Source organism: Scyliorhinus torazame, chromosome 20 (assembly GCF_047496885.1).
Source record: "Scyliorhinus torazame isolate Kashiwa2021f chromosome 20, sScyTor2.1, whole genome shotgun sequence".
Lineage (NCBI taxonomy): Eukaryota > Metazoa > Chordata > Chondrichthyes > Carcharhiniformes > Scyliorhinidae > Scyliorhinus > Scyliorhinus torazame.
In genome coordinates this window covers 22,046,828-22,073,305 of record NC_092726.1, presented here as the reverse complement: position 1 = coordinate 22,073,305, position 26,478 = coordinate 22,046,828, and the positions used below count along the sequence as shown (strand labels likewise).

General features: G+C 54.2%; 1 protein-coding gene across 2 annotated transcripts in view; it reads right to left on the bottom strand.

Annotated features, from left to right (window-relative positions):
• grk5l (G protein-coupled receptor kinase 5 like) overlaps positions 1 to 26,478 on the bottom strand; it is a 217,546-nt gene that overhangs the window by 82,061 nt on the left and 109,007 nt on the right. For both annotated transcript variants that reach the window (XM_072485911.1, XM_072485910.1), the window contains exons 10-14: positions 22,873 to 22,910; positions 20,601 to 20,690; positions 19,646 to 19,854; positions 18,694 to 18,831; positions 15,473 to 15,610 (exon numbers count right to left, since the gene is read on the bottom strand). In XM_072485911.1, the coding sequence (XP_072342012.1) occupies positions 15,473 to 15,610; positions 18,694 to 18,831; positions 19,646 to 19,854; positions 20,601 to 20,690; positions 22,873 to 22,910 (613 nt within the window). The remainder of the gene's footprint in view (positions 1 to 15,472; positions 15,611 to 18,693; positions 18,832 to 19,645; positions 19,855 to 20,600; positions 20,691 to 22,872; positions 22,911 to 26,478) is intronic.

Sequence of the window (26,478 nt, the reverse complement as noted above, 5' to 3'; positions counted from 1 at the left end):
ACACACTCAGGCACACACTCAGGCACACACTCAGGCACACACTCAGGCACACACTCAGGCACACACACACTCACACACACACACTCAGGCACACACACACTCAGGCACACACACACTCAGGCACACACACACTCAGGCACACACTCTGACACACACTCAGGCACAGACACACACATTCAGACACACACATTCAGACACACACACTCAGACACACACTCAGGCACACACTCAGGCACACACTCAGGCACACACACACTCACACACACACACACACTCACACACACACAGACACACACTCTGACACACACTCTGACACACACTCTGACACACACTCTGACACACACTCTGACACACAGACACACACAGACACACACAGACACACACACAGGCACACGCTCAGGCACACACTCAGGCACACACTCAGGCACACAGACACACACACAGACACACACTCAGGCACACACTCAGGCACACACTCAGGCACACACTCAGGCACACATCAGGCACACACACAGGCACACACACAGGCACACACTCAGACACACACTCAGACACACACTCAGACACACACTCAGACACACACTCAGACACACACTCAGACACACACACAGACACACACACAGACACACACACACAGACACACACTCAGTCACACACTCAGTCACACACTCAGACACACACACAGACACACACACAGACACACACACAGACACACACACAGACACACACTCAGACACACACTCAGACACACACTCAGACACACACTCAGACACACACACTCAGACACACACTCAGACACACACTCAGACACACACTCAGACACACACTCAGACACACACTCAGACACACACTCAGACACACACACAGGCACACACACAGGCACACACTCAGACACACACACACAGACACACACACAGACACACACACACAGGCACACACACACAGGCGCACACACTCAGGCACACACTCAGGCACACACTCAGGCACACACTCAGGCACACACTCAGGCACACACTCAGGCACACACACTCAGGCACACACACTCAGGCACACACACAGGCACACACACACAGGCACACACACACAGGCACACACTCAGGCACACACTCAGGCACACACTCAGGCACACACTCAGGCACACACTCAGGCACACACTCAGGCACACACTCAGGCACACACTCAGGCACACACTCAGGCACACACTCAGGCACACACACACTCAGACACACACACACTCAGACACACACACACTCAGACACACACACACTCAGACACACACACACTCAGACACACACACTCAGACACACACACTCAGACACACACACACTCAGACACACACACACTCAGACACACACACACTCAGACACACACACACTCAGACACACACACACCTCAGGCACACACACCTCAGGCACGCACACCTCAGGCACACACACCTCAGGCACACACACCTCACGCACACACACCTCAGGCACACACACTCAGGCACACACTCAGGCACACACTCACGCACACACTCAGGCACACACTCAGGCACACACTCAGGCACACACACACACACTCAGACACACACACACTCAGACACACACACACTCAGACACACACACACACAGACACACACACACACAGACACACACACACTCAGACACACACACACTCAGACACACACACACTCAGACACACACACACTCAGAGACACACAAACTCAGAGACACACACACACTCAGAGACACACACACCCAGAGACACACAGACACTCAGAGACACACACACTCAGAGACACACACACTCAGAGACACACACACTCAGAGACACACACACTCAGAGACACACACACTCAGAGACACACACACACTCAGAGACACACACACACTCAGAGACACACACACCCAGAGACACACAGACACTCAGAGACACACACACTCAGAGACACACACACTCAGAGACACACACACTCAGAGACACACACACACTCAGAGACACACACACTCAGAGACACACACACTCAGAGACACACACACACTCAGAGACACACACACTCAGAGGCACACGCACTCAGAGGCACACACACTCAGAGGCACACACACTCAGAGGCACACACGCACTCAGAGGCACACACGCACTCAGAGGCACACACACTCAGAGGCACACACGCACTCAGAGGCACACACGCACTCAGAGGCACACACACTCAGAGGCACACACGCACTCAGAGGCACACACGCACTCAGAGGCACACACACTCAGAGGCACACACACTAGAGGCACACACACTAGAGGCACACACACTCAGAGGCACACACACTCAGAGGCACACACACTAGAGGCACACACACTCAGAGGCACACACACTCAGAGGCACACACACTCAGAGGCACACACACTAGAGGCACACACACTCAGAGGCACACACACTCAGAGGCACACACGCACTCAGAGGCACACACGCACTCAGAGGCACACACACTCAGAGGCACACACACTCAGAGGCACACACACTCAGAGGCACACACACTCAGAGGCACACACGCACTCAGAGGCACACACGCACTCAGAGGCACACACACTAGAGGCACACACACTCAGAGGCACACACGCACTCAGAGGCACACACGCACTCAGAGGCACACACACTAGAGGCACACACACTCAGAGGCACACACACTCAGAGGCACACACGCACTCAGAGGCACACACGCACTCAGAGGCACACACACTAGAGGCACACGCACTCAGAGGCACACACACTCAGAGGCACACACTCTCAGAGGCACACACTCTCAGAGGCACACACACTCAGAGGCACACACTCTCAGAGGCACACACACTCAGAGGCACACACACTCAGAGGCACACACACTCAGGCGCACACACTCAGGCACACACACACTCAGGCACACACACACTCAGGCACACACACACTCAGGCACACACACACTCAGGCACACACACACTCAGGCACACACACACTCAGGCACACACACACTCAGGCACACACACACTCAGGCACACACACACTCAGGCACACACACACTCAGGCACACACACACTCAGGCACACACACACTCAGGCACACACACACTCAGGCACACACACACTCAGGCACACACACACTCAGGCACACACACACTCAGGCACACACACACTCAGGCACACACACACTCAGGCACACACTCTGACACACACTCAGGCACAGACACACACATTCAGACACACACATTCAGACACACACACTCAGACACACACTCAGACACACACTCAGACACACACTCAGGCACACACTCAGGCACACACTCAGGCACACACTCAGGCACACACTCAGGCACACACTCAGGCACACACTCAGGCACACACTCAGGCACACACTCAGGCACACACTCAGGCACACACTCAGGCACACACTCAGGCACACACTCAGGCACACACACACTCACACACACACACTCAGGCACACACACACTCAGGCACACACACTCAGAGGCACACACGCACTCAGAGGCACACGCACTCAGAGGCACACACACTCAGAGGCACACACACTCAGAGGCACACGCACTCAGAGGCACACACACTCAGAGGCACACACACTAGAGGCACACACACTCAGAGGCACACACACTCAGAGGCACACACACTAGAGGCACACACACTCAGAGGCACACACACTCAGAGGCACACACACTCAGAGGCACACACACTAGAGGCACACACACTCAGAGGCACACACACTCAGAGGCACACACACTCAGAGGCACACACGCACTCAGAGGCACACACGCACTCAGAGGCACACACGCACTCAGAGGCACACACACTCAGAGGCACACACACTCAGAGGCACACACACTCAGAGGCACACACACTCAGAGGCACACACACTCAGAGGCACACACACTCAGAGGCACACACACTCAGAGGCACACACACTCAGAGGCACACACACTCAGAGGCACACACACTCAGAGGCACACACACTCAGAGGCACACACGCACTCAGAGGCACACACACTAGAGGCACACACACTCAGAGGCACACACACTCAGAGGCACACACACTCAGAGGCACACACACTCAGAGGCACACACGCACTCAGAGGCACACACACTAGAGGCACACACACTCAGAGGCACACACGCACTCAGAGGCACACACGCACTCAGAGGCACACACACTAGAGGCACACACACTAGAGGCACACACACTCAGAGGCACACACACTCAGAGGCACACACGCACTCAGAGGCACACACGCACTCAGAGGCACACACACTAGAGGCACACACACTCAGAGGCACACGCACTCAGAGGCACACACACTCAGAGGCACACACACTAGAGGCACACACACTCAGAGGCACACACACTCAGAGGCACACACACTAGAGGCACACACACTCAGAGGCACACACGCACTCAGAGGCACACACGCACTCAGAGGCACACACGCACTCAGAGGCACACACACTCAGAGGCACACACACTCAGAGGCACACACACTCAGAGGCACACACACTCAGAGGCACACACACTCAGAGGCACACACACCCAGAGACACACAGACACTCAGAGACACAGACACTCAGAGACACACACACACTCAGAGACACACACACTCAGAGACACACACACACTCAGAGACACACACACACTCAGAGACACACACACACTCAGAGACACACACACACCCAGAGACACACAGACACTCAGAGACACAGACACTCAGAGACACAGACACTCAGAGACACACACACACTCAGAGAGAGAGACACCCACACTCAGAGAGAGAGACACCCACGCTCAGGCGCGCGCACACGCTCCGGCGCACACGCACTCGGGCGCACACGCACTCAGAGGCACACACGCACTCAGAGGCACACGCACTCAGAGGCACACACACTCAGAGGCACACACACTAGAGGCACACACACTCAGAGGCACACACACTCAGAGGCACACACACTCAGAGACACACACACTCAGAGACACACACACTCAGAGACACACACACTCAGAGACACACACACTCAGAGACACACACACACTCAGAGACACACAGACACTCAGAGACACACACACACTCAGAGACACACACACTCAGAGACACACACACTCAGAGACACACACACACTCAGAGACACACACACACTCAGAGACACACACACCCAGAGACACACAGACACTCAGAGACACACACACTCAGAGACACACACACTCAGAGACACACAAACTCAGAGACACACACACACTCAGAGACACACACACCCAGAGACACACAGACACTCAGAGACACACACACTCAGAGACACACACACTCAGAGACACACACACTCAGAGACACACACACTCAGAGACACACACACTCAGAGACACACACACTCAGAGACACACACACACTCAGAGACACACACACACTCAGAGACACACACACCCAGAGACACACAGACACTCAGAGACACACACACTCAGAGACACACACACTCAGAGACACACAAACTCAGAGACACACACACACTCAGAGACACACACACCCAGAGACACACAGACACTCAGAGACACACACACTCAGAGACACACACACTCAGAGACACACACACACTCAGAGACACACACACTCAGAGACACACACACTCAGAGACACACACACACTCAGAGACACACACACACTCAGAGACACACAGACACTCAGAGACACAGACACTCAGAGACACACAGACACTCAGAGACACACACACTCAGAGACACACACACACTCAGAGACACACACACACTCAGAGACACACACACACCCAGAGACACACAGACACTCAGAGACACAGACACTCAGAGACACAGACACTCAGAGACACACACACACTCAGAGAGAGAGACACCCACACTCAGAGAGAGAGACACCCACGCTCAGGCGCGCGCACACGCTCCGGCGCACACGCACTCGGGCGCACACGCACTCAGAGGCACACACGCACTCAGAGGCACACACACTCAGAGACACACACACTCAGAGACACACACACACTCAGAGACACACACACTCAGAGGCACACACACACTCAGAGGCACACACACACTCAGAGACACACACACTCAGAGACACACACACTCAGAGACACACACACTCAGAGACACACACACACTCAGAGACACACACACCCAGAGACACACGCACTCAGAGGCACACGCACTCAGAGGCACACACACTCAGAGGCACACACACTCAGAGGCACACACGCACTCAGAGACACACACGCACTCAGAGGCACACACACTCAGAGGCACACACGCACTCAGAGGCACACACACTCAGAGGCACACACACTCAGAGGCACACACACTCAGAGGCACACACACTCAGAGGCACACACACTCAGAGGCACACGCACTCAGAGGCACACACACTAGAGGCACACACACTCAGAGGCACACACACTCAGAGGCACACACGCACTCAGAGGCACACACACTAGAGGCACACACACTCAGAGGCACACACGCACTCAGAGGCACACACGCACTCAGAGGCACACACACTAGAGGCACACACACTCAGAGGCACACACACTCAGAGGCACACACGCACTCAGAGGCACACACGCACTCAGAGGCACACACACTCAGAGGCACACACACTAGAGGCACACACACTCAGAGGCACACACACTCAGAGGCACACACACACTCAGAGGCACACACGCACTCAGAGGCACACACGCACTCAGAGGCACACACACTCAGAGGCACACACACTAGAGGCACACACGCACTCAGAGGCACACACACTCAGAGGCACACACACTCAGAGGCACACACACTCAGAGGCACACACACTCAGAGGCACACACACTCAGAGGCACACACACTCAGAGGCACACGCACTCAGAGGCACACACACTAGAGGCACACACACTCAGAGGCACACACACTCAGAGGCACACACGCACTCAGAGGCACACACACTAGAGGCACACACACTCAGAGGCACACACGCACTCAGAGGCACACACGCACTCAGAGGCACACACACTAGAGGCACACACACTCAGAGGCACACACACTCAGAGGCACACACGCACTCAGAGGCACACACGCACTCAGAGGCACACACACTAGAGGCACACACACTCAGAGGCACACGCACTCAGAGGCACACACACTCAGAGGCACACACACTAGAGGCACACACACTCAGAGACACACACACTCAGAGACACACACACTCAGAGACACACACACTCAGAGACACACACACACTCAGAGACACACACACACTCAGAGACACACAGACACTCAGAGACACAGACACTCAGAGACACACAGACACTCAGAGACACACACACTCAGAGACACACACACACTCAGAGACACACACACACTCAGAGACACACACACACCCAGAGACACACAGACACTCAGAGACACAGACACTCAGAGACACAGACACTCAGAGACACACACACACTCAGAGAGAGAGACACCCACACTCAGAGAGAGAGACACCCACGCTCAGGCGCGCGCACACGCTCCGGCGCACACGCACTCGGGCGCACACGCACTCGGGCGCACACGCACTCAGAGGCACACACGCACTCAGAGGCACACACGCACTCAGAGGCACACACACTCAGAGGCACACACACTCAGAGGCACACACACTCAGAGGCACACACACACTCAGAGGCACACACACACTCAGAGACACACACACTCAGAGACACACACACTCAGAGACACACACACACTCAGAGACACACACACTCAGAGACACACACACTCAGAGACACACACACACTCAGAGACACACACACCCAGAGACACACACACTCAGAGGCACACACACTCAGAGGCACACACACTCAGAGGCACACACGCACTCAGAGGCACACACACTCAGAGGCACACACGCACTCAGAGGCACACACGCACTCAGAGGCACACACGCACTCAGAGGCACACACGCACTCAGAGGCACACACACTCAGAGGCACACACGCACTCAGAGGCACACACGCACTCAGAGGCACACACACTCAGAGGCACACACACTAGAGGCACACACACTAGAGGCACACACACTCAGAGGCACACACACTCAGAGGCACACACACTAGAGGCACACACACTCAGAGGCACACACACTCAGAGGCACACACACTCAGAGGCACACACACTAGAGGCACACACACTCAGAGGCACACACACTCAGAGGCACACACGCACTCAGAGGCACACACGCACTCAGAGGCACACACACTCAGAGGCACACACACTCAGAGGCACACACACTCAGAGGCACACACACTCAGAGGCACACACACTCAGAGGCACACACGCACTCAGAGGCACACACGCACTCAGAGGCACACACACTAGAGGCACACACACTCAGAGGCACACACGCACTCAGAGGCACACACGCACTCAGAGGCACACACACTAGAGGCACACACACTCAGAGGCACACACACTCAGAGGCACACACGCACTCAGAGGCACACACGCACTCAGAGGCACACACACTAGAGGCACACGCACTCAGAGGCACACACTCTCAGAGGCACACACTCTCAGAGGCACACACTCTCAGAGGCACACACTCTCAGAGGCACACACACTCAGAGGCACACACACTCAGAGGCACACACACTCAGGCGCACACACTCAGGCACACACACACTCAGGCACACACACACTCAGGCACACACACACTCAGGCACACACACACTCAGGCACACACACACTCAGGCACACACACACTCAGGCACACACACACTCAGGCACACACACACTCAGGCACACACACACTCAGGCACACACACACTCAGGCACACACACACTCAGGCACACACACACTCAGGCACACACACACTCAGGCACACACACACTCAGGCACACACACACTCAGGCACACACACACTCAGGCACACACACACTCAGGCACACACTCTGACACACACTCAGGCACAGACACACACATTCAGACACACACATTCAGACACACACACTCAGACACACACTCAGACACACACTCAGACACACACTCAGGCACACACTCAGGCACACACTCAGGCACACACTCAGGCACACACTCAGGCACACACTCAGGCACACACTCAGGCACACACTCAGGCACACACTCAGGCACACACACACTCACACACACACACTCAGGCACACACACACTCAGGCACACACACTCAGAGGCACACACGCACTCAGAGGCACACGCACTCAGAGGCACACACACTCAGAGGCACACACACTCAGAGGCACACGCACTCAGAGGCACACACACTCAGAGGCACACACACTAGAGGCACACACACTCAGAGGCACACACACTAGAGGCACACACACTCAGAGGCACACACACTCAGAGGCACACACACTAGAGGCACACACACTCAGAGGCACACACACTCAGAGGCACACACACTCAGAGGCACACACACTCAGAGGCACACACACTAGAGGCACACACACTCAGAGGCACACACACTCAGAGGCACACACGCACTCAGAGGCACACACGCACTCAGAGGCACACGCACTCAGAGGCACACACACTAGAGGCACACACACTAGAGGCACACACACTCAGAGGCACACGCACTCAGAGGCACACGCACTCAGAGGCACACACACTCAGAGGCACACACACTCAGAGGCACACACACTAGAGGCACACACACTCAGAGGCACACACACTCAGAGGCACACACACTCAGAGGCACACACACTAGAGGCACACGCACTCAGAGGCACACGCACTCAGAGGCACACGCACTCAGAGGCACACGCACTCAGAGGCACACGCACTCAGAGGCACACGCACTCAGAGGCACACACACTCAGAGGCACACACACTCAGAGGCACACACACTCAGAGGCACACACACTAGAGGCACACACACTCAGAGGCACACACACTCAGAGGCACACACGCACTCAGAGGCACACACGCACTCAGAGGCACACGCACTCAGAGGCACACACACTAGAGGCACACACACTAGAGGCACACACACTCAGAGGCACACGCACTCAGAGGCACACGCACTCAGAGGCACACGCACTCAGAGGCACACACACTCAGAGGCACACACACTAGAGGCACACACACTCAGAGGCACACACACTCAGAGGCACACACACTCAGAGGCACACACACTAGAGGCACACGCACTCAGAGGCACACGCACTCAGAGGCACACGCACTCAGAGGCACACGCACTCAGAGGCACACGCACTCAGAGGCACACGCACTCAGAGGCACACACACTCAGAGGCACACACACTCAGAGGCACACACTCTCAGAGGCACACACACTCAGAGGCACACACTCTCAGAGGCACACACTCTCAGAGGCACACACTCTCAGAGGCACACACTCTCAGAGGCACACACACTCAGAGGCACACACACTCAGAGGCACACACACTCAGAGGCACACACACTCAGAGGCACACACACTCAGAGGCACACACACTCAGAGGCACACACACTCAGGCACACACACTCAGGCGCACACACTCAGGCGCACACACTCAGGCGCACACACTCAGGCGCACACACTCAGGCGCACACACTCAGGCGCACACACTCAGGCGCACACACACTCAGGCGCACACACACTCAGGCACACACACTCAGGCACACACACACTCAGGCACACACACACTCAGGCACACACACACTCAGGCACACACACACTCAGGCACACACACACTCAGGCACACACACTCAGGCACACACACACTCAGGCACACACACACTCAGGCACACACACTCAGGCACACACACACTCAGGCACACACACACTCAGGCACACACACACTCAGGCACACAGACACTCAGGCACACAGACACTCAGGCACACAGACACTCAGGCACACAGACACTCAGGCACACAGACACTCAGGCACACACACACTCAGGCACACACACACTCAGGCACACACACACTCAGGCACACACACACTCAGGCACACACACACTCAGGCACACACACACTCAGGCACACACACACTCAGGCACACACACACTCAGGCACACACTCTGACACACACTCAGGCACAGACACACACATTCAGACACACACATTCAGACACACACATTCAGACACACACACTCAGACACACACTCAGACACACACTCAGACACACACTCAGACACACACTCAGACACACACTCAGGCACACACTCAGGCACACACTCAGGCACACACTCAGGCACACACTCAGGCACACACTCAGGCACACACTCAGGCACACACTCAGGCACACACTCAGGCACACACTCAGGCACACACTCAGGCACACACTCAGGCACACACTCACACACACACACACACACACTCAGGCACACACACACTCAGGCACACACACACTCAGGCACACACACACTCAGGCACACACACACTCAGGCACACACACACTCAGGCACACACACACTCAGGCACACACACACTCAGGCACACACACACTCAGGCACACACACACTCAGGCACACACACACTCAGGCACGCACACACTCAGGCACGCACACACTCTGACACACACTCAGGCACAGACACACACATTCAGACACACACATTCAGACACACACACTCAGACACACACACTCAGACACACACTCAGACACACACTCAGACACACACTCAGACACACACTCAGACACACACTCAGACACACACTCAGACACACACTCAGACACACACTCAGACACACACTCAGACACACACTCAGACACACACTCAGACACACACTCAGACACACACTCAGACACACACTCAGACACACACTCAGACACACACTCAGACACACACTCAGACACACACTCAGACACACACTCAGACACACACTCAGGCACACACTCAGGCACACACTCAGGCACACACTCAGGCACACACTCAGGCACACACTCAGGCACACACACACTCACACACACACACTCAGGCACACACACACTCAGGCACACACACACTCAGGCACACACTCTGACACACACTCAGGCACAGACACACACATTCAGACACACACATTCAGACACACACACTCAGACACACACTCAGACACACACTCAGGCACACACACACTCACACACACACACACACTCACACACACACAGACACACACACTGACACACACTCTGACACACACTCTGACACACACTCTGACACACACTCTGACACACAGACACACACAGACACACACAGACACACACACAGGCACACGCTCAGGCACACACTCAGGCACACACTCAGGCACACAGACACACACACAGACACACACTCAGGCACACACTCAGGCACACACTCAGGCACACACTCAGGCACACATCAGGCACACACACAGGCACACACACAGGCACACACACAGGCACACACTCAGACACACACTCAGACACACACTCAGACACACACTCAGACACACACACAGACACACACACACACACACACACACAGACACACACTCAGTCACACACTCAGACACACACACAGACACACACACAGACACACACACAGACACACACTCAGACACACACTCAGACACACACTCAGACACACACTCAGACACACACTCAGACACACACACTCAGACACACACTCAGACACACACTCAGACACACACTCAGACACACACTCAGGCACACACTCTGACACACACTCAGGCACAGACACACACATTCAGACACACACATTCAGACACACACACTCAGACACACACACTCAGACAGACACTCAGACACACACTCAGACACACACTCAGGCACACACTCTGACACACACTCAGGCACAGACACACACATTCAGACACACACATTCAGACACACACACTCAGACACACACTCAGACACACACTCAGACACACACTCAGACACACACTCAGACACACACTCAGGCACACACTCAGGCACACACTCAGGCACACACTCAGGCACACACTCAGGCACACACTCAGGCACACACTCAGGCACACACACACACTCAGGCACACACACACTCAGGCACACACACACTCAGGCACGCACACACTCAGGCACGCACACACTCAGGCACGCACACACTCAGGCACGCACACACTCAGGCACGCACACACTCTGACACACACTCAGGCACAGACACACACATTCAGACACACACATTCAGACACACACACTCAGACACACACACTCAGACACACACACTCAGACACACACACTCAGACACACACTCAGACACACACTCAGACACACACTCAGACACACACTCAGACACACACTCAGACACACACTCAGACACACACTCAGGCACACACTCAGGCACACACTCAGGCACACACTCAGGCACACACACACTCACACACACACACTCAGGCACACACACACTCAGGCACACACACACTCAGGCACACACACACTCAGGCACACACTCTGACACACACTCAGGCACAGACACACACATTCAGACACACACATTCAGACACACACACTCAGACACACACTCAGGCACACACTCAGGCACACACTCAGGCACACACACACTCACACACACACACACACTCACACACACACAGACACACACTCTGACACACACTCTGACACACACTCTGACACACACTCTGACACACACTCTGACACACACTCTGACACACAGACACACACAGACACACACAGACACACACACAGGCACACGCTCAGGCACACACTCAGGCACACACTCAGGCACACAGACACACACTCAGGCACACACTCAGGCACACACTCAGGCACACACTCAGGCACACACTCAGGCACACATCAGGCACACACACAGGCACACACACAGGCACACACTCAGACACACACTCAGACACACACTCAGACACACACTCAGACACACACTCAGACACACACTCAGACACACACACAGACACACACACAGACACACACACACAGACACACACTCAGTCACACACTCAGTCACACACTCAGACACACACACAGACACACACACAGACACACACACAGACACACACACAGACACACACTCAGACACACACTCAGACACACACTCAGACACACACTCAGACACACACACTCAGACACACACTCAGACACACACTCAGACACACACTCAGACACACACTCAGACACACACTCAGACACACACTCAGACACACACTCAGACACACACTCAGACACACACTCAGACACACACACAGGCACACACACAGGCACACACTCAGACACACACACACAGACACACACACAGACACACACACACAGGCACACACACACAGGCACACACACACAGGCGCACACACTCAGGCACACACTCAGGCACACACTCAGGCACACACTCAGGCACACACACTCAGGCACACACACTCAGGCACACACACAGGCACACACACACAGGCACACACACACAGGCACACACTCAGGCACACACTCAGGCACACACTCAGGCACACACTCAGGCACACACTCAGGCACACACTCAGGCACACACTCAGGCACACACTCAGGCACACACTCAGGCACACACTCAGACACACACACACTCAGACACACACACACTCAGACACACACACACTCAGACACACACACACTCAGACACACACACACTCAGACACACACACACTCAGACACACACACTCAGACACACACACTCAGACACACACACACTCAGACACACACACACTCAGACACACACACACTCAGACACACACACACTCAGACACACACACACCTCAGGCACACACACCTCAGGCACACACACCTCAGGCACACACACCTCAGGCACACACACCTCACGCACACACACCTCAGGCACACACACTCAGGCACACACTCAGGCACACACTCACGCACACACTCAGGCACACACTCAGGCACACACTCAGGCACACACACACACACTCAGACACACACACACTCAGACACACACACACTCAGACACACACACACACAGACACACACACACACAGACACACACACACTCAGACACACACACACTCAGACACACACACACTCAGGCACACACACACTCAGGCACACACACACACACACACACACACACACACACTCAGGCACACACACACTCAGACACACACACTCAGACACACACACACACTCAGGCACACACACACACTCAGACACACACACACACTCAGGCACACACACTCACACACACACACTCAGACACACACACTCACACACACACACTCAGACACACACACTCAGACACACACACTCAGACACACACACTCAGACACACACACTCAGACACACACACTCAGACACACACACTCAGACACACACACTCAGACACACACACTCAGAGACACACGCGCACTCAGGCACACACACTCAGACACACACACACACACAGACCCAAACACACACAGCTCCTTCACGTCCCTGACAGTTCCCAGCTTCCTTTACCGCCCTCAACCCCAGGCGACCCACAAGCCTGTCCCCCACCCTGACACCAGAGACCACTTGCTCCTTACCTCATTCTGCCAAGGAATGGGGACACTGCCGGTGGCAAACTTTGCATAGAAGTCATTGTCGGTTTGGTCCAGGTTCACCCCCTTCACTGTGGAGAACTGTTCAATGTCCAGCACATCTTTGCAGTAAACTGCTCGAGGCTGTAGGTTACAAAGCAGAGACACACAAGATCCCGTCACTAATCCAGCCTGCGTCTCTGGGGGGCGTGCCAAATCTGGAAATGACTGGGCCGCGAGCCATATTTCATCACAGTGGCATCTAAAACCACAGGTTTGTGGGATATTTCAATCTAACTCAATGTTCCCAGCTGATTTCTACATCGAAATGACGTGGGTTCAAAGCATACTCCCCGAGGAACGGCACCAACAAGGTGATGGGTAAGAGACGGACAGATGTTGCTGAAAGGAGACATGCTGCCAAAGTTTTAAGACCATAAGACATGGGAGCGGAAGTAAGGCCATTCGGCCCATCGAGTCCACTCCACCATTCAATCATGGCTGATTTCAACTCCATTTACCCGCTCTCTCTCCATAGCCCTTAATTCCTCGAGAAATCAAGAATTTATCAACTTCTGTCTTAAAGACACTCAACGTCCCGGCCTCCACCGCCCTCTGTGGCAATGAATTCCACAGACCCACCACTCTCTGGCTGAAGACATTTCTCCTCATCTCTGTTCTAAAGTGACTCCCTTTTATTCTAAGGCTGTGCCCCCGGGTCCTAGTCTCCCCTGTTAATGGAAACAACTTCCCTACATCCACCCTATCTAAGCCATTCATTATCTTGTAAGTTTCTATTAGATCTCCCCTCAACCTCCTAAACTCCAATGAATATAATCCCAGGATCCTCAGACGTTCATCGTATGCTAGGCCTACCATTCCTGGGATCATCCGTGTGAATCTCTGCTGGACCTGCTCCAGTGCCAGTATGTCCTTCCTGAGGTGTGGGGCCCAAAATTGCTCACAGTATTCTAAATATGGCCTAACTAATGCTTTATAAAGCTTCAGAAGTACATCCCTGCTTTTATATTCCAAGCCTCTTGAGATGAATGACAACATTGCATTTGCTTTCTTAATTACGGACTCAACCTGCAAGTTTACCTTTAGAGAATCCTGGACTAGGACTCCCAAGTCCATTTGCACTTCAGCATTATGAATTTTGTCACCGTTTAGAAAATAGTCCATGCCTCTATTCTTTTTTCCAAAGTGCAAGACCTCGCACTTGCCCACGTTGAATTTCATCAGCCATTTCTTGGACCACTCTCCTAAACTGTCTAAATCTTTCTGCAGCCTCCCCACCTCCTCAATACTACCTGCCCCTCCACCTATCTTTGTATCATCGGCAAACTTAGCCAGAATGCCCCCAGTCCCGTCATCTAGATCGATAATATATAAAGAGAACAGCTGTGGCCCCAACACTGAACCCTGCGGGACACCACTCGTCACCGGTTGCCATTCCGAAAAAGAACCTTTTATCCCAACTCTCTGCCTTCTGCCTGACAGCCAATCGTCAATCCATGTTAGTACCTTGCCTCGAATACCATGGGCCCTTATTTTACTCAGCAGTCTCCCATGAGGCACCTTATCAAAGGCCTTTTGGAAGTCAAGATAGATAACATCCATTGGCTCTCCTTGGTCTAACCTATTTGTTATCTCTTCAAAGAACTCTAACAGGTTTGTCAGGCACGGCCTCCCCTTACTAAATCCATGCTGACTTGTCCTAATCCAACCCTGCACTTGCAATAATTTAGAAATCTCATCCTTAACGATGGATTCTAGAATCTTGCCAACAACCGAGGTTAGGTTAATTGGCCTATAATTTTCCATCTTTTTCCTTGTTCCCTTCTTGAACAGGGGGGGTTACAACAGCGATTTTCCAATCCTCTGGTACTTTCCCTGACTCCAGTGACTTTCGAAAGATCATAACTAACGCCTCCACTATTTCTTCAGCTATCTCCTTTGTGCCTTGAGTACTCATCAGGACCAAATGCAGGAACACCAAATTTCATAGCATCAAAACAGTTTCTGCTGCGGGAAAAACGCGTGCCGATTGGTTGGGAAGTCGACTCTGACTGCTGAGCCTCCAGTTCAATGTCGCTTTCTCCATGGCGATGACTGAACCAATCAGAATCGACTTGCCAGCCAATCAGCACCATTGCTACCCCCCCCTCCCCCTCCCATGCCTTGCCGTCTTCGACGGGAGATCTGTCAACCGGTCAGGCAGAAGAATCGGGAGGTTGATCGGCCAATCAGAACGAGGAATCCTCACGGGCAGCAAAGCAGGAAACCTAAACGGCAGTTCGCCCTTTGTACAGAAGGCAAAATAAAAATCAGGGCGCACACGTGGGGTTAAGAGAGAAACCGAATGAGTGAAACAGAGACCACGACCAAAAAAAAAAAAGAGATTTTTAAAAATCCGCAAACTTCTTAATTTTCTTCTCAGAGAATGAAACTCCACACTTGTAAAAATTATTTTTCTCAGGGCCGGAGAGGTTGTTCGCCACTAATTATGACTTTTATCATTTGTACCCGCTTAGGTGGGGTGCTCTTTCCTAAGAGCAGGTGCAGACTCGATGGGCCGAATGGCCTCCTTCTGCACTGTAAATTCTATAATTCTATGATTCTATGATTGCGATGGTTTGAAATTTGGCATTCTTTCATTTGTCCTGAGGAAGAAACATCTCCACTAAGTAAACTCGCTGTAATCCCGGATGACCAAGGGCTGCTTCCTCCTTTGAGGGGGCTGGGGGGGGGGGGGGGGGGGGCGGGGGAAGAGCTACATTATTGAGTACTGACCATCTGCAGCTTTCGTGATTGTACTGGCCCTCAATCCAGTCCATTTGCACACAAGGTGAGCAATGGTCCTGATGCTAATTCCCTGGGGGTACCTCTCGGTGTGCTCCTCTCCAACCGCCACGACTTTCTCAGTCTCCTAACTCAATACATGCTCGAGTTACCTCTGCCCTTTCATGCCGTGTTATTCCCTTCTCTGAAACAAAAGTCTTACATGCGGCACTTTCCCCAAGCGCCTTCTTGGAATTCAATACCTTGATCACCCCTCTCCGTTGTTCCAGCACAGAACTAAACGGGCATTTAAACGGCACCTTTCACAGCCTCGAGAGGTCCACCCCCCACCACCGCTGAACAAAGTGTTTCCCACTCTATGTCTGAAGGGTAAACGCTGCTGTGATGTTTGGCAGTGCCACCCAAGTCCATCGCACACTTACGTCCGGGATAAAGGAAGGTTCCAGCATTCCAGCCTCCAGCCGCTTGAAGTTGATGCATTTGAAGAACGGGTGTTCCTTCACCTCACTGGCCCCCGCCTCTTTGCAACCTAGCCGTTGCTTTGGATCTTTGGTCAGTAACTGGAAAAAGACGCGGAATGTGGTCAGAAAACGACAGATTCATCCAGCAGATGGCACTTCATCAGTGGGCCCCAGGTCAGTCTGAGCCAGGAAAAGAGACCCGTCTCCTCCTCCCGCCCCCCCCCCCCCCCCCAAATCCAGACTTGATGGGGGTCAACGCTGAGCTGAAGGGTCTTCGCCCTTCCGGAACAGCTACACCTATTCCTGTCGTGCCGTCTTCAGCTTGGCTTGTTCAAATCCAGGGAGTTCCTCCCCTCCGGGCTTTTCAAATTGCATTTTAATCTTTTACTTTCATAGGATCTGGGCAACGCTGGCCTGGGACGGCATTTGCGGACCATCCCAAATCACCCTCGAACTGAGTGGCTCGCTTGACCATTTCGGAGGGCAGTTAAAGGTCAACCGCATTGCTGTGGGGGTCAGGGGCCACACGTGGGCCAGACCAGGCAAGGAGGGTAGATTTCCTTCCCCGAAGGACATGAGCGAACCGGGTGTTTTTAAAATTTTTTAAAAAACGACAATCGATGGTGGGTGTCATGGTCATCATTACTGGGATTAGCGCCCAGATTTATGAACCAAATGTAATCTTCCACTCGCTGCCCTGGTGGGATTTGAATTTCTGGCGTCGGAGCTAGGGATGGCGTGGGCCTTCCAGCTCCATTCCCACTACGCCACCGCCTGCCCTGCAAATTTGAGTGCAGAACGAGGGCTTGACGTCACTGGCGGTGTTTGCTCAGTGGACGATTTGCCTCTATGCAAATCCTTTGAAAGCCAGCTCAAGGCCGAATCTATTGGTCATGATTTGGGTTTCGCTCACCATCCGGCAGATCTGTTTGGCATCCTCTGTGAACTTGTCGCAATACTCTTCCTCCTTCTCCTGCACCCTCTTCTCTACCTCTTCCCGTTTTACCCTCTCTTTCCGAGCCCGGAATGGTGAATGCCCGGCCGTCATCTCATAAATCAGGCAGCCCAGCCCCCACCAATCGGGGCTGGCCATGTACTGCTCGTTGTCTATTACCTCGGGAGCTGCAAAAAAAAAGAGGGCCAAAGTCATCCGTACCACACAAAACCAAAGAGATTTAGCCCAAAAGAAAGTTGCTTTAAGGGTTGGACACCGTGGATTCTCCCCATCCCGACGTCCGTAACCTCCTCCAGCCCTCAGCTCCCCTGACCTCCTCCAGTTCTGTCCCCCACGCCCTAGAGCCAGCCCCAATCTGGAACACCATCTTTCAGCTTCTGGGCTCACTGGCACGTGGCATCAGGAGCAATCCTGACAGATCCCGTCTCCCACCACCCGGGATGCTTCCTGAAGGAACTCAACGCGCAAGAGATTATGCACCGCTGACCGTCCCCCGGTTCGGGGCCTAGCAGCACTAAAAGCCTCAGGCTAAATTTGCTTTGGTGGGATTTTGGTGCTGGAGAGGACATGAGGCTCGCGCCTGAACGTTTAGACCCCGTGCCCTGTGGCAGTTATCACCCCTTAGTCACATCATAAGCCCTTCAAAACCACCACAGGCTGATCTCAGAGCCGAATCCATGAGCTAACAGCAGATAATTTGATCTCAAAATTCAAAAACGGTTAAAAGGAATGGTCTTCGCTCGGAAGGAAGGAACCCCCACGGCTTTGAATCAAACCTCCTCAAGCTGCCTTGTAATGGAACAGGTCTACATGGAAAAATACCAATGGAAGAATGAGTCCAGCCGCAAAATGGTGTGCGTTCCCAGGAGAGGCCTGTGGCTGCAAACTGGGATTGAGGCCTTTTTTTACTCACCCATGTATCCCACTGTTCCCACACGGCCACGGATCTGTTCTCCCTCTGGTACCATCACCGCTAATCCCAGATCCGACAATCGGATGTGTCCTGCTCCAAAGTATAAAAGCACACACGCACGCACACACAAAGTGAATTGAGGCTAGCTGGGTCAATCTATCGGTTTTTTTTTATGTCTGAGAGTCGCAGATCTCCATTAAGGAGAAGGGATTGTGGGGCGAAGGCGGGCGTGTGGGGTTAGGTCAGAGGTCAGACAACTGATCGGAGTGGTGAAAGAGGCTCGATGGGCTGAATAGCCCCCCCTCCTGCTCCTGTTGCTTCTCACTCGGCCCCCCCGGTGGCACGGCGCTGCGTGCCCAGGGTATTGGGGCCGATCTAAAATGTTGCCCTCCCCTAACGAGCCTGCCAGGACGCCAAGCCACAGTGCAGGCGGAGCTGAAAAATAAGACACAACTTTGTCCTGGATTTATTACTTATTACGACCCCAGACCAGCCCCCAACAGTTGCGAGGATACCGGACAGATCTCAATATTTTATTTAATAGTGTGAGGAATGGCTACTTCGCTCCAGGAGTGAGTCCACACACAAATAGGGATATGGTATATTGAAACAAACTTTATGACCAACGCAAGATTAAAATAACTTTATCATCATGCAGGAAAATAGCTTCAAATGACCCCTTAAACAATCCCGAAAATGAAACACGAACTCCTAACTTATGTCTCCACTCGTGCAAAACCCAACTCAGGTCAAAATCCATTTTTAAATACAGTTAGCAAACACAAGGATACCTGCTGTACACTTCTTTTTTTCCCAATTCAGGGGCAATTTAGCGTGGCCAATCCACCTACCCTGCACATCTTTGGATCGTGGGGGTGAGACCCCACGCAAACACGGGGAGAATGTGCAAACTCCACACGGACAGTGACTCAGAGCCGGGATCAAACCTGGGTCCTCGGTGCCGTGGAGGCAGCAGTGCTAAGCACTGCGCCACCGTGCCGATCCAGCCCGCAGATTCTGGTCTGTTTCAGACTACTGTTTAACCAGGCAGCCTTTGACAAAAAAACTCCCGCCCTGGTCACAGACAAGTGTTTAATTGTTTTGAGAGCAACTGCTGGTCACAGCCAGATCAGAACGGAACTCACCAACCAGACTGCTTCAGCCCCTGGCTCCTCCCCATTAACTACACCATCTTACGAAAGCACAATGCCTCCAATTGTCTACTCCCCAGGGGACCTTCTTCATACAAACAAATTTCCATTTGCCCAACTTCAGGAGGACAATATATGCACATGGTTGGAATGAATTAAGAGTTCATTTTTATGCCTTAAGCAGAAACCAATGAGTTCTGAGGGGTGGCCCAAGTGTGCCCACAACTGAAATCCATGGGGAGTCCCTCACTTTGTACGCAGTGTTTCAACCAGTCGCAAAATCAGGGCGATAAAGTGAGGCGCCGGCCTACCCACAGGGTGGAAGAAAAATGTGCTGCCCATCCCTAATTGTCCTTGAACCGCTTGTTGGTCCATTTCAGAGGGTCAACCCCATTTACTGAGGGGGGGGGGGGGTCTGGAGTGACGTGTAGGCCCGAAGCGGGCCTTCCCGAAAGGGACACGAGTGAACCAGGTGGGTTTCGGGTCGGGGATAGTTGGTGTGGTCATCATTACTGGGATTAGTGACAATGGCAGAATTTAGATTTCACCAGACGCCCTGGTGGGACTTGAACCCATGTCCCCAGAGCGTTAGCGTGGGTTCAGGTTGACATTACCATCACCTCAGAATGGGGGCTGCCAATGGAGAGGCGTGGGGGGTGGGGGGGTGGGGGGGAGGAGGAGCATGTGGGCATGATCGTTCCTATCCGCAAATTTGGGCCTGTTGAAGTCAGGCTGAGCTCGACTCCAGAAAGGATTGGAGTTTGGTCACAGGTCATGAGATGAAAACATTTGAAGGGGAGCTTGGTCAGCAACAAGGGTCGGTTCTCTTTCTGCGCCAGTGAACCGCAACCCACTGGGAACCCAATCAGGGAGAAAGAGGGAGAGGAGGCGGCCATGTTCCCGCCAAGATTCAGCGATCCCAAAGCAGGGAGAGTGGCCAGAGGGCCAGCGTTGCCAATGCAGTGGGCAGGAAAGCAGTTTGGCCGAGATGGGAGAGTGGTTGTGGATCGAGTGGGTGGTTCGATGAAGAACCCCCCCCCCCCCCACCCCCGGGCCCCACCGCCCCTCGCAGCCGGACGAAGGAGAGGTCCACTTTATCGAGGGAGCCGGATCCGACTCACCGTTGTCGTCGAGAAGGATGTTCTCTGGCTTGAGATCCCTGTGAGAGGGAAGAGGAAACGGCAACATGAGATAGACACACACTCGCCTCACCCCGCCCCGCCCCGCGCTCGCCCCGCCACACACACCCACCCCGCCACACACGCGCACCCCGCCCCGCGCTCGCCCCGCCACACACACCCACCCCGCCACACACGCGCACCCCGCCACACACGCGCACCCCGCCACACACGCGCACCCCGAAATACACGCGCACCCCGCCACACACGCGCACCCCGAAATACACGCGCACCCCGCCACACACGCGCACCCCGAAATACACGCGCACCCCGCCACACACGCACACCCCCCACACACGCCCACCCCCCACACACACCCACCCCGCCACACACCCACCCCGCCACACACGCACACGCCCCCCCACACACCCACCCCGCCACACACACACCCCGCCACACACGCGCACCCCGCCACACACGCGCACCCCGCCACACACGCGCACCCCGAAATACACGCGCACCCCGAAATACACGCGCACCCCGCCACACACGCGCACCCCGAAATACACGCGCACCCCGCCACACACGCACACCCCCCACACACGCACACGCCCCCCACACACACCCACCCCGCCACACACCCACCCCGCCACACACGCACCCCGCCACACACGCACACGCCCCCCACACACGCCCACCCCGCCACACACGCGCACCTCGCCACACACGCGCACCCCGCCACACACGCGCACCCCGCCCCACACGCGCACCCCGCCCCACACGCGCACCCCGCCACACACGCGCACCCCGCCACACACACCCACCCCGCCACACACACCCACCCCGCCACACACACCCACCCCGCCACACACACCCACCCCGCCACACACACCCACCCCGCCACACACACCCACCCCGCCACACACACCCACCCCGCCACACACACCCACCCCGCCACACACACCCACCCCGCCACACACACCCACCCCGCCACACACACCCACCCCGCCACACACACACCCCGCAACACACACACCCCGCAACACACACACCCCGCAACACACACACCCCGCAACACACACACCCCGCAACACACACACCCCGCAACACACACACCCCGCAACACACACACCCCGCAACACACACACCCCGCAACACACACACCCCGCAACACACACACCCCGCAACACACACACACCCCGCAACACACACACACCCCGCAACACACACACCCCGCAACACACACACCCCGCAACACACACACCCCGCAACACACACACCCCGCAACACACACACCCCGCAACACACACACCCCGCAACACACACACCCCGCAACACACACACCCCGCAACACACACACCCCGCAACACACACACCCCGCAACACACACACCCCGCAACACACACACCCCGCAACACACACACCCCGCAACACACACACCCCGCAACACACACACCCCGTAACACACACACCCCGCAACACACACACCCCCTACACCCCCAACGCACACCCCGCAGCACACACACCCCCTACACCCCCAACACACACGCCCCGCAACACAGCCCCCCCCGCAACACACACCCCGCAACACACACCCCGCAACACACACCCCGCAACACACACTCGCCCCGCAACACACACCCTGCAACACACACTCGCCCCGCAACACACACTCGCCCTGCAACACACACTCGCCCCGCAACACACACTCGCCCCGCAACACACACTCGCCCCGCAACACACACTCGCCCCGCAACACACACTCGCCCCGCAACACACACTCGCCCCGCAACACACACTCGCCCCGCAACACACACTCGCCCCGCAACACACACTCGCCCCGCAACACACACTCGCCCCGCAAAACACACTCGCCCCGCAACACACTCGCCCCTCAACACACTCGCCCCGCAACACACACGCCCCGCAACACATACACCCCCTACACCCCCAACACACACCCCGCAACACACCCCCCCCTCTACACACACACACCCCTACACACACACACGCCCTACACCCCCCAACATACACACACACACACCTACACCCCCCCCCCACCCCTACACACGCACAGTCTTCACATTACTCGATTGTTCAGCTTCAGTTTGGCAGCTGTCCAATTCTGTGCAGAGTTTTGGCGAGACTTGAAGACTGCCTGTACCTGGCCCGTGTCCTCGGCGATCTGATTAACTGTGGTATCTTGCCAGAGTTCCTTGTTAATGACTATTTACTCAAATCTCCCTCTTAAATCTCTCTCAGCTGCTGGGCTCTCTCTCTCGAAGTACCTCGACATGTTTAACATTTCTCAAGTGCTGCACAAGTGGGATTATTTGAATAAAGAAATTGAAGAACAGCTCCCCTTCCTATTCCAGCAAGTTATTGTTTTACCAAAGCTCTTCTTCACCATGCTCCTTCCCACATCTACAGGGGGCTCCTGGTACCATGGTGGGGGGGGGGAGGGGGGGGACGGGGACGCGAGTCTATTACAGCTCCAAATACTCCAAGAGACTGAAACTGAACCAGTATCACTAAACATTTCCCCACCTCCAAAAACATTAATCGACTGCCCCCGTTTTGGAAGTTTATCCACGACTATAATTCCCTCTGGGATTATCCCAAATCAGACAGATTCCACGTCCTCCTCATCCAATTCAATAATCAACAAATTGCAGAAAAAAGGAGATGCTGTTGAAGTTTTTCATCGTGCACTCATCAGATCAGATGCACAATGTCAAATTTCAAAGGCAGAAACAACTTACGCTGCAATCAACACCCTTTTTTCACCCAGTATAAATTGTTGTGCCCTTTGAATGTAACATTCCTGTTGCATGCAAGATGAAAAGCCTCGACAGAAGGTCTCCTTTTTCAGCAATACTTGCCCCATGAAGTGACGGATTCCGAATTTAGGTTGCAAGTGGCGGAGGCCTGGAAGGGCTGCAGATAATATTGTATTCAAACGTCAACAATTTCAACTTGATTAACCTGACCATCAGTGGTATTCTTGTCCAACCAGCATAATTTGGTTGCTGCATCGGTGACTGCCCCCTCCTCCCTCTCTGACGAATCCCGATTGAGACAGGCAACTTCAAAGAGGAGCGGGGACATGTTCTCGAATCTAGCTTGTATCGAGGGAAGCAATGATCTTGGGGAAGACGTGGCGTCATCAAAAAAAAACTCTGCCTCTCTGTCATTACTTGGGAGAGAATCTACCCCAGGCTCACATGGAAACTCAGTTCCACCATCTGGGAGTGTGGGTGATGCAGAGTCATCAATGAACGTGCCCGGGTTTTACTCAACAAATTCAGCAAAAGAACAAAAGACAATTAAGAAAATCATAAATCCAAGCAGGAAATGCTGAGAAAGTCTCAGCAGATCCGGCAGTGTGTCTGGAGAGAGAAACCGAGATATTGTTTCAGGTCAAGGGCCTAAGGCAAGTCAAATACGTCCTGGAGCATTGACCTGACCAAGCAGCACGGTTCTGACCTAAACCCCAGGAATATGAGGATGATTAATTGGATTACCGGTCATCACAGTAAAGTCGGTTATTTCATCAATTGTTTTTGGTTGTGCTCAGCCCCGATGACAACTTGCCACTTACCCCCTCAC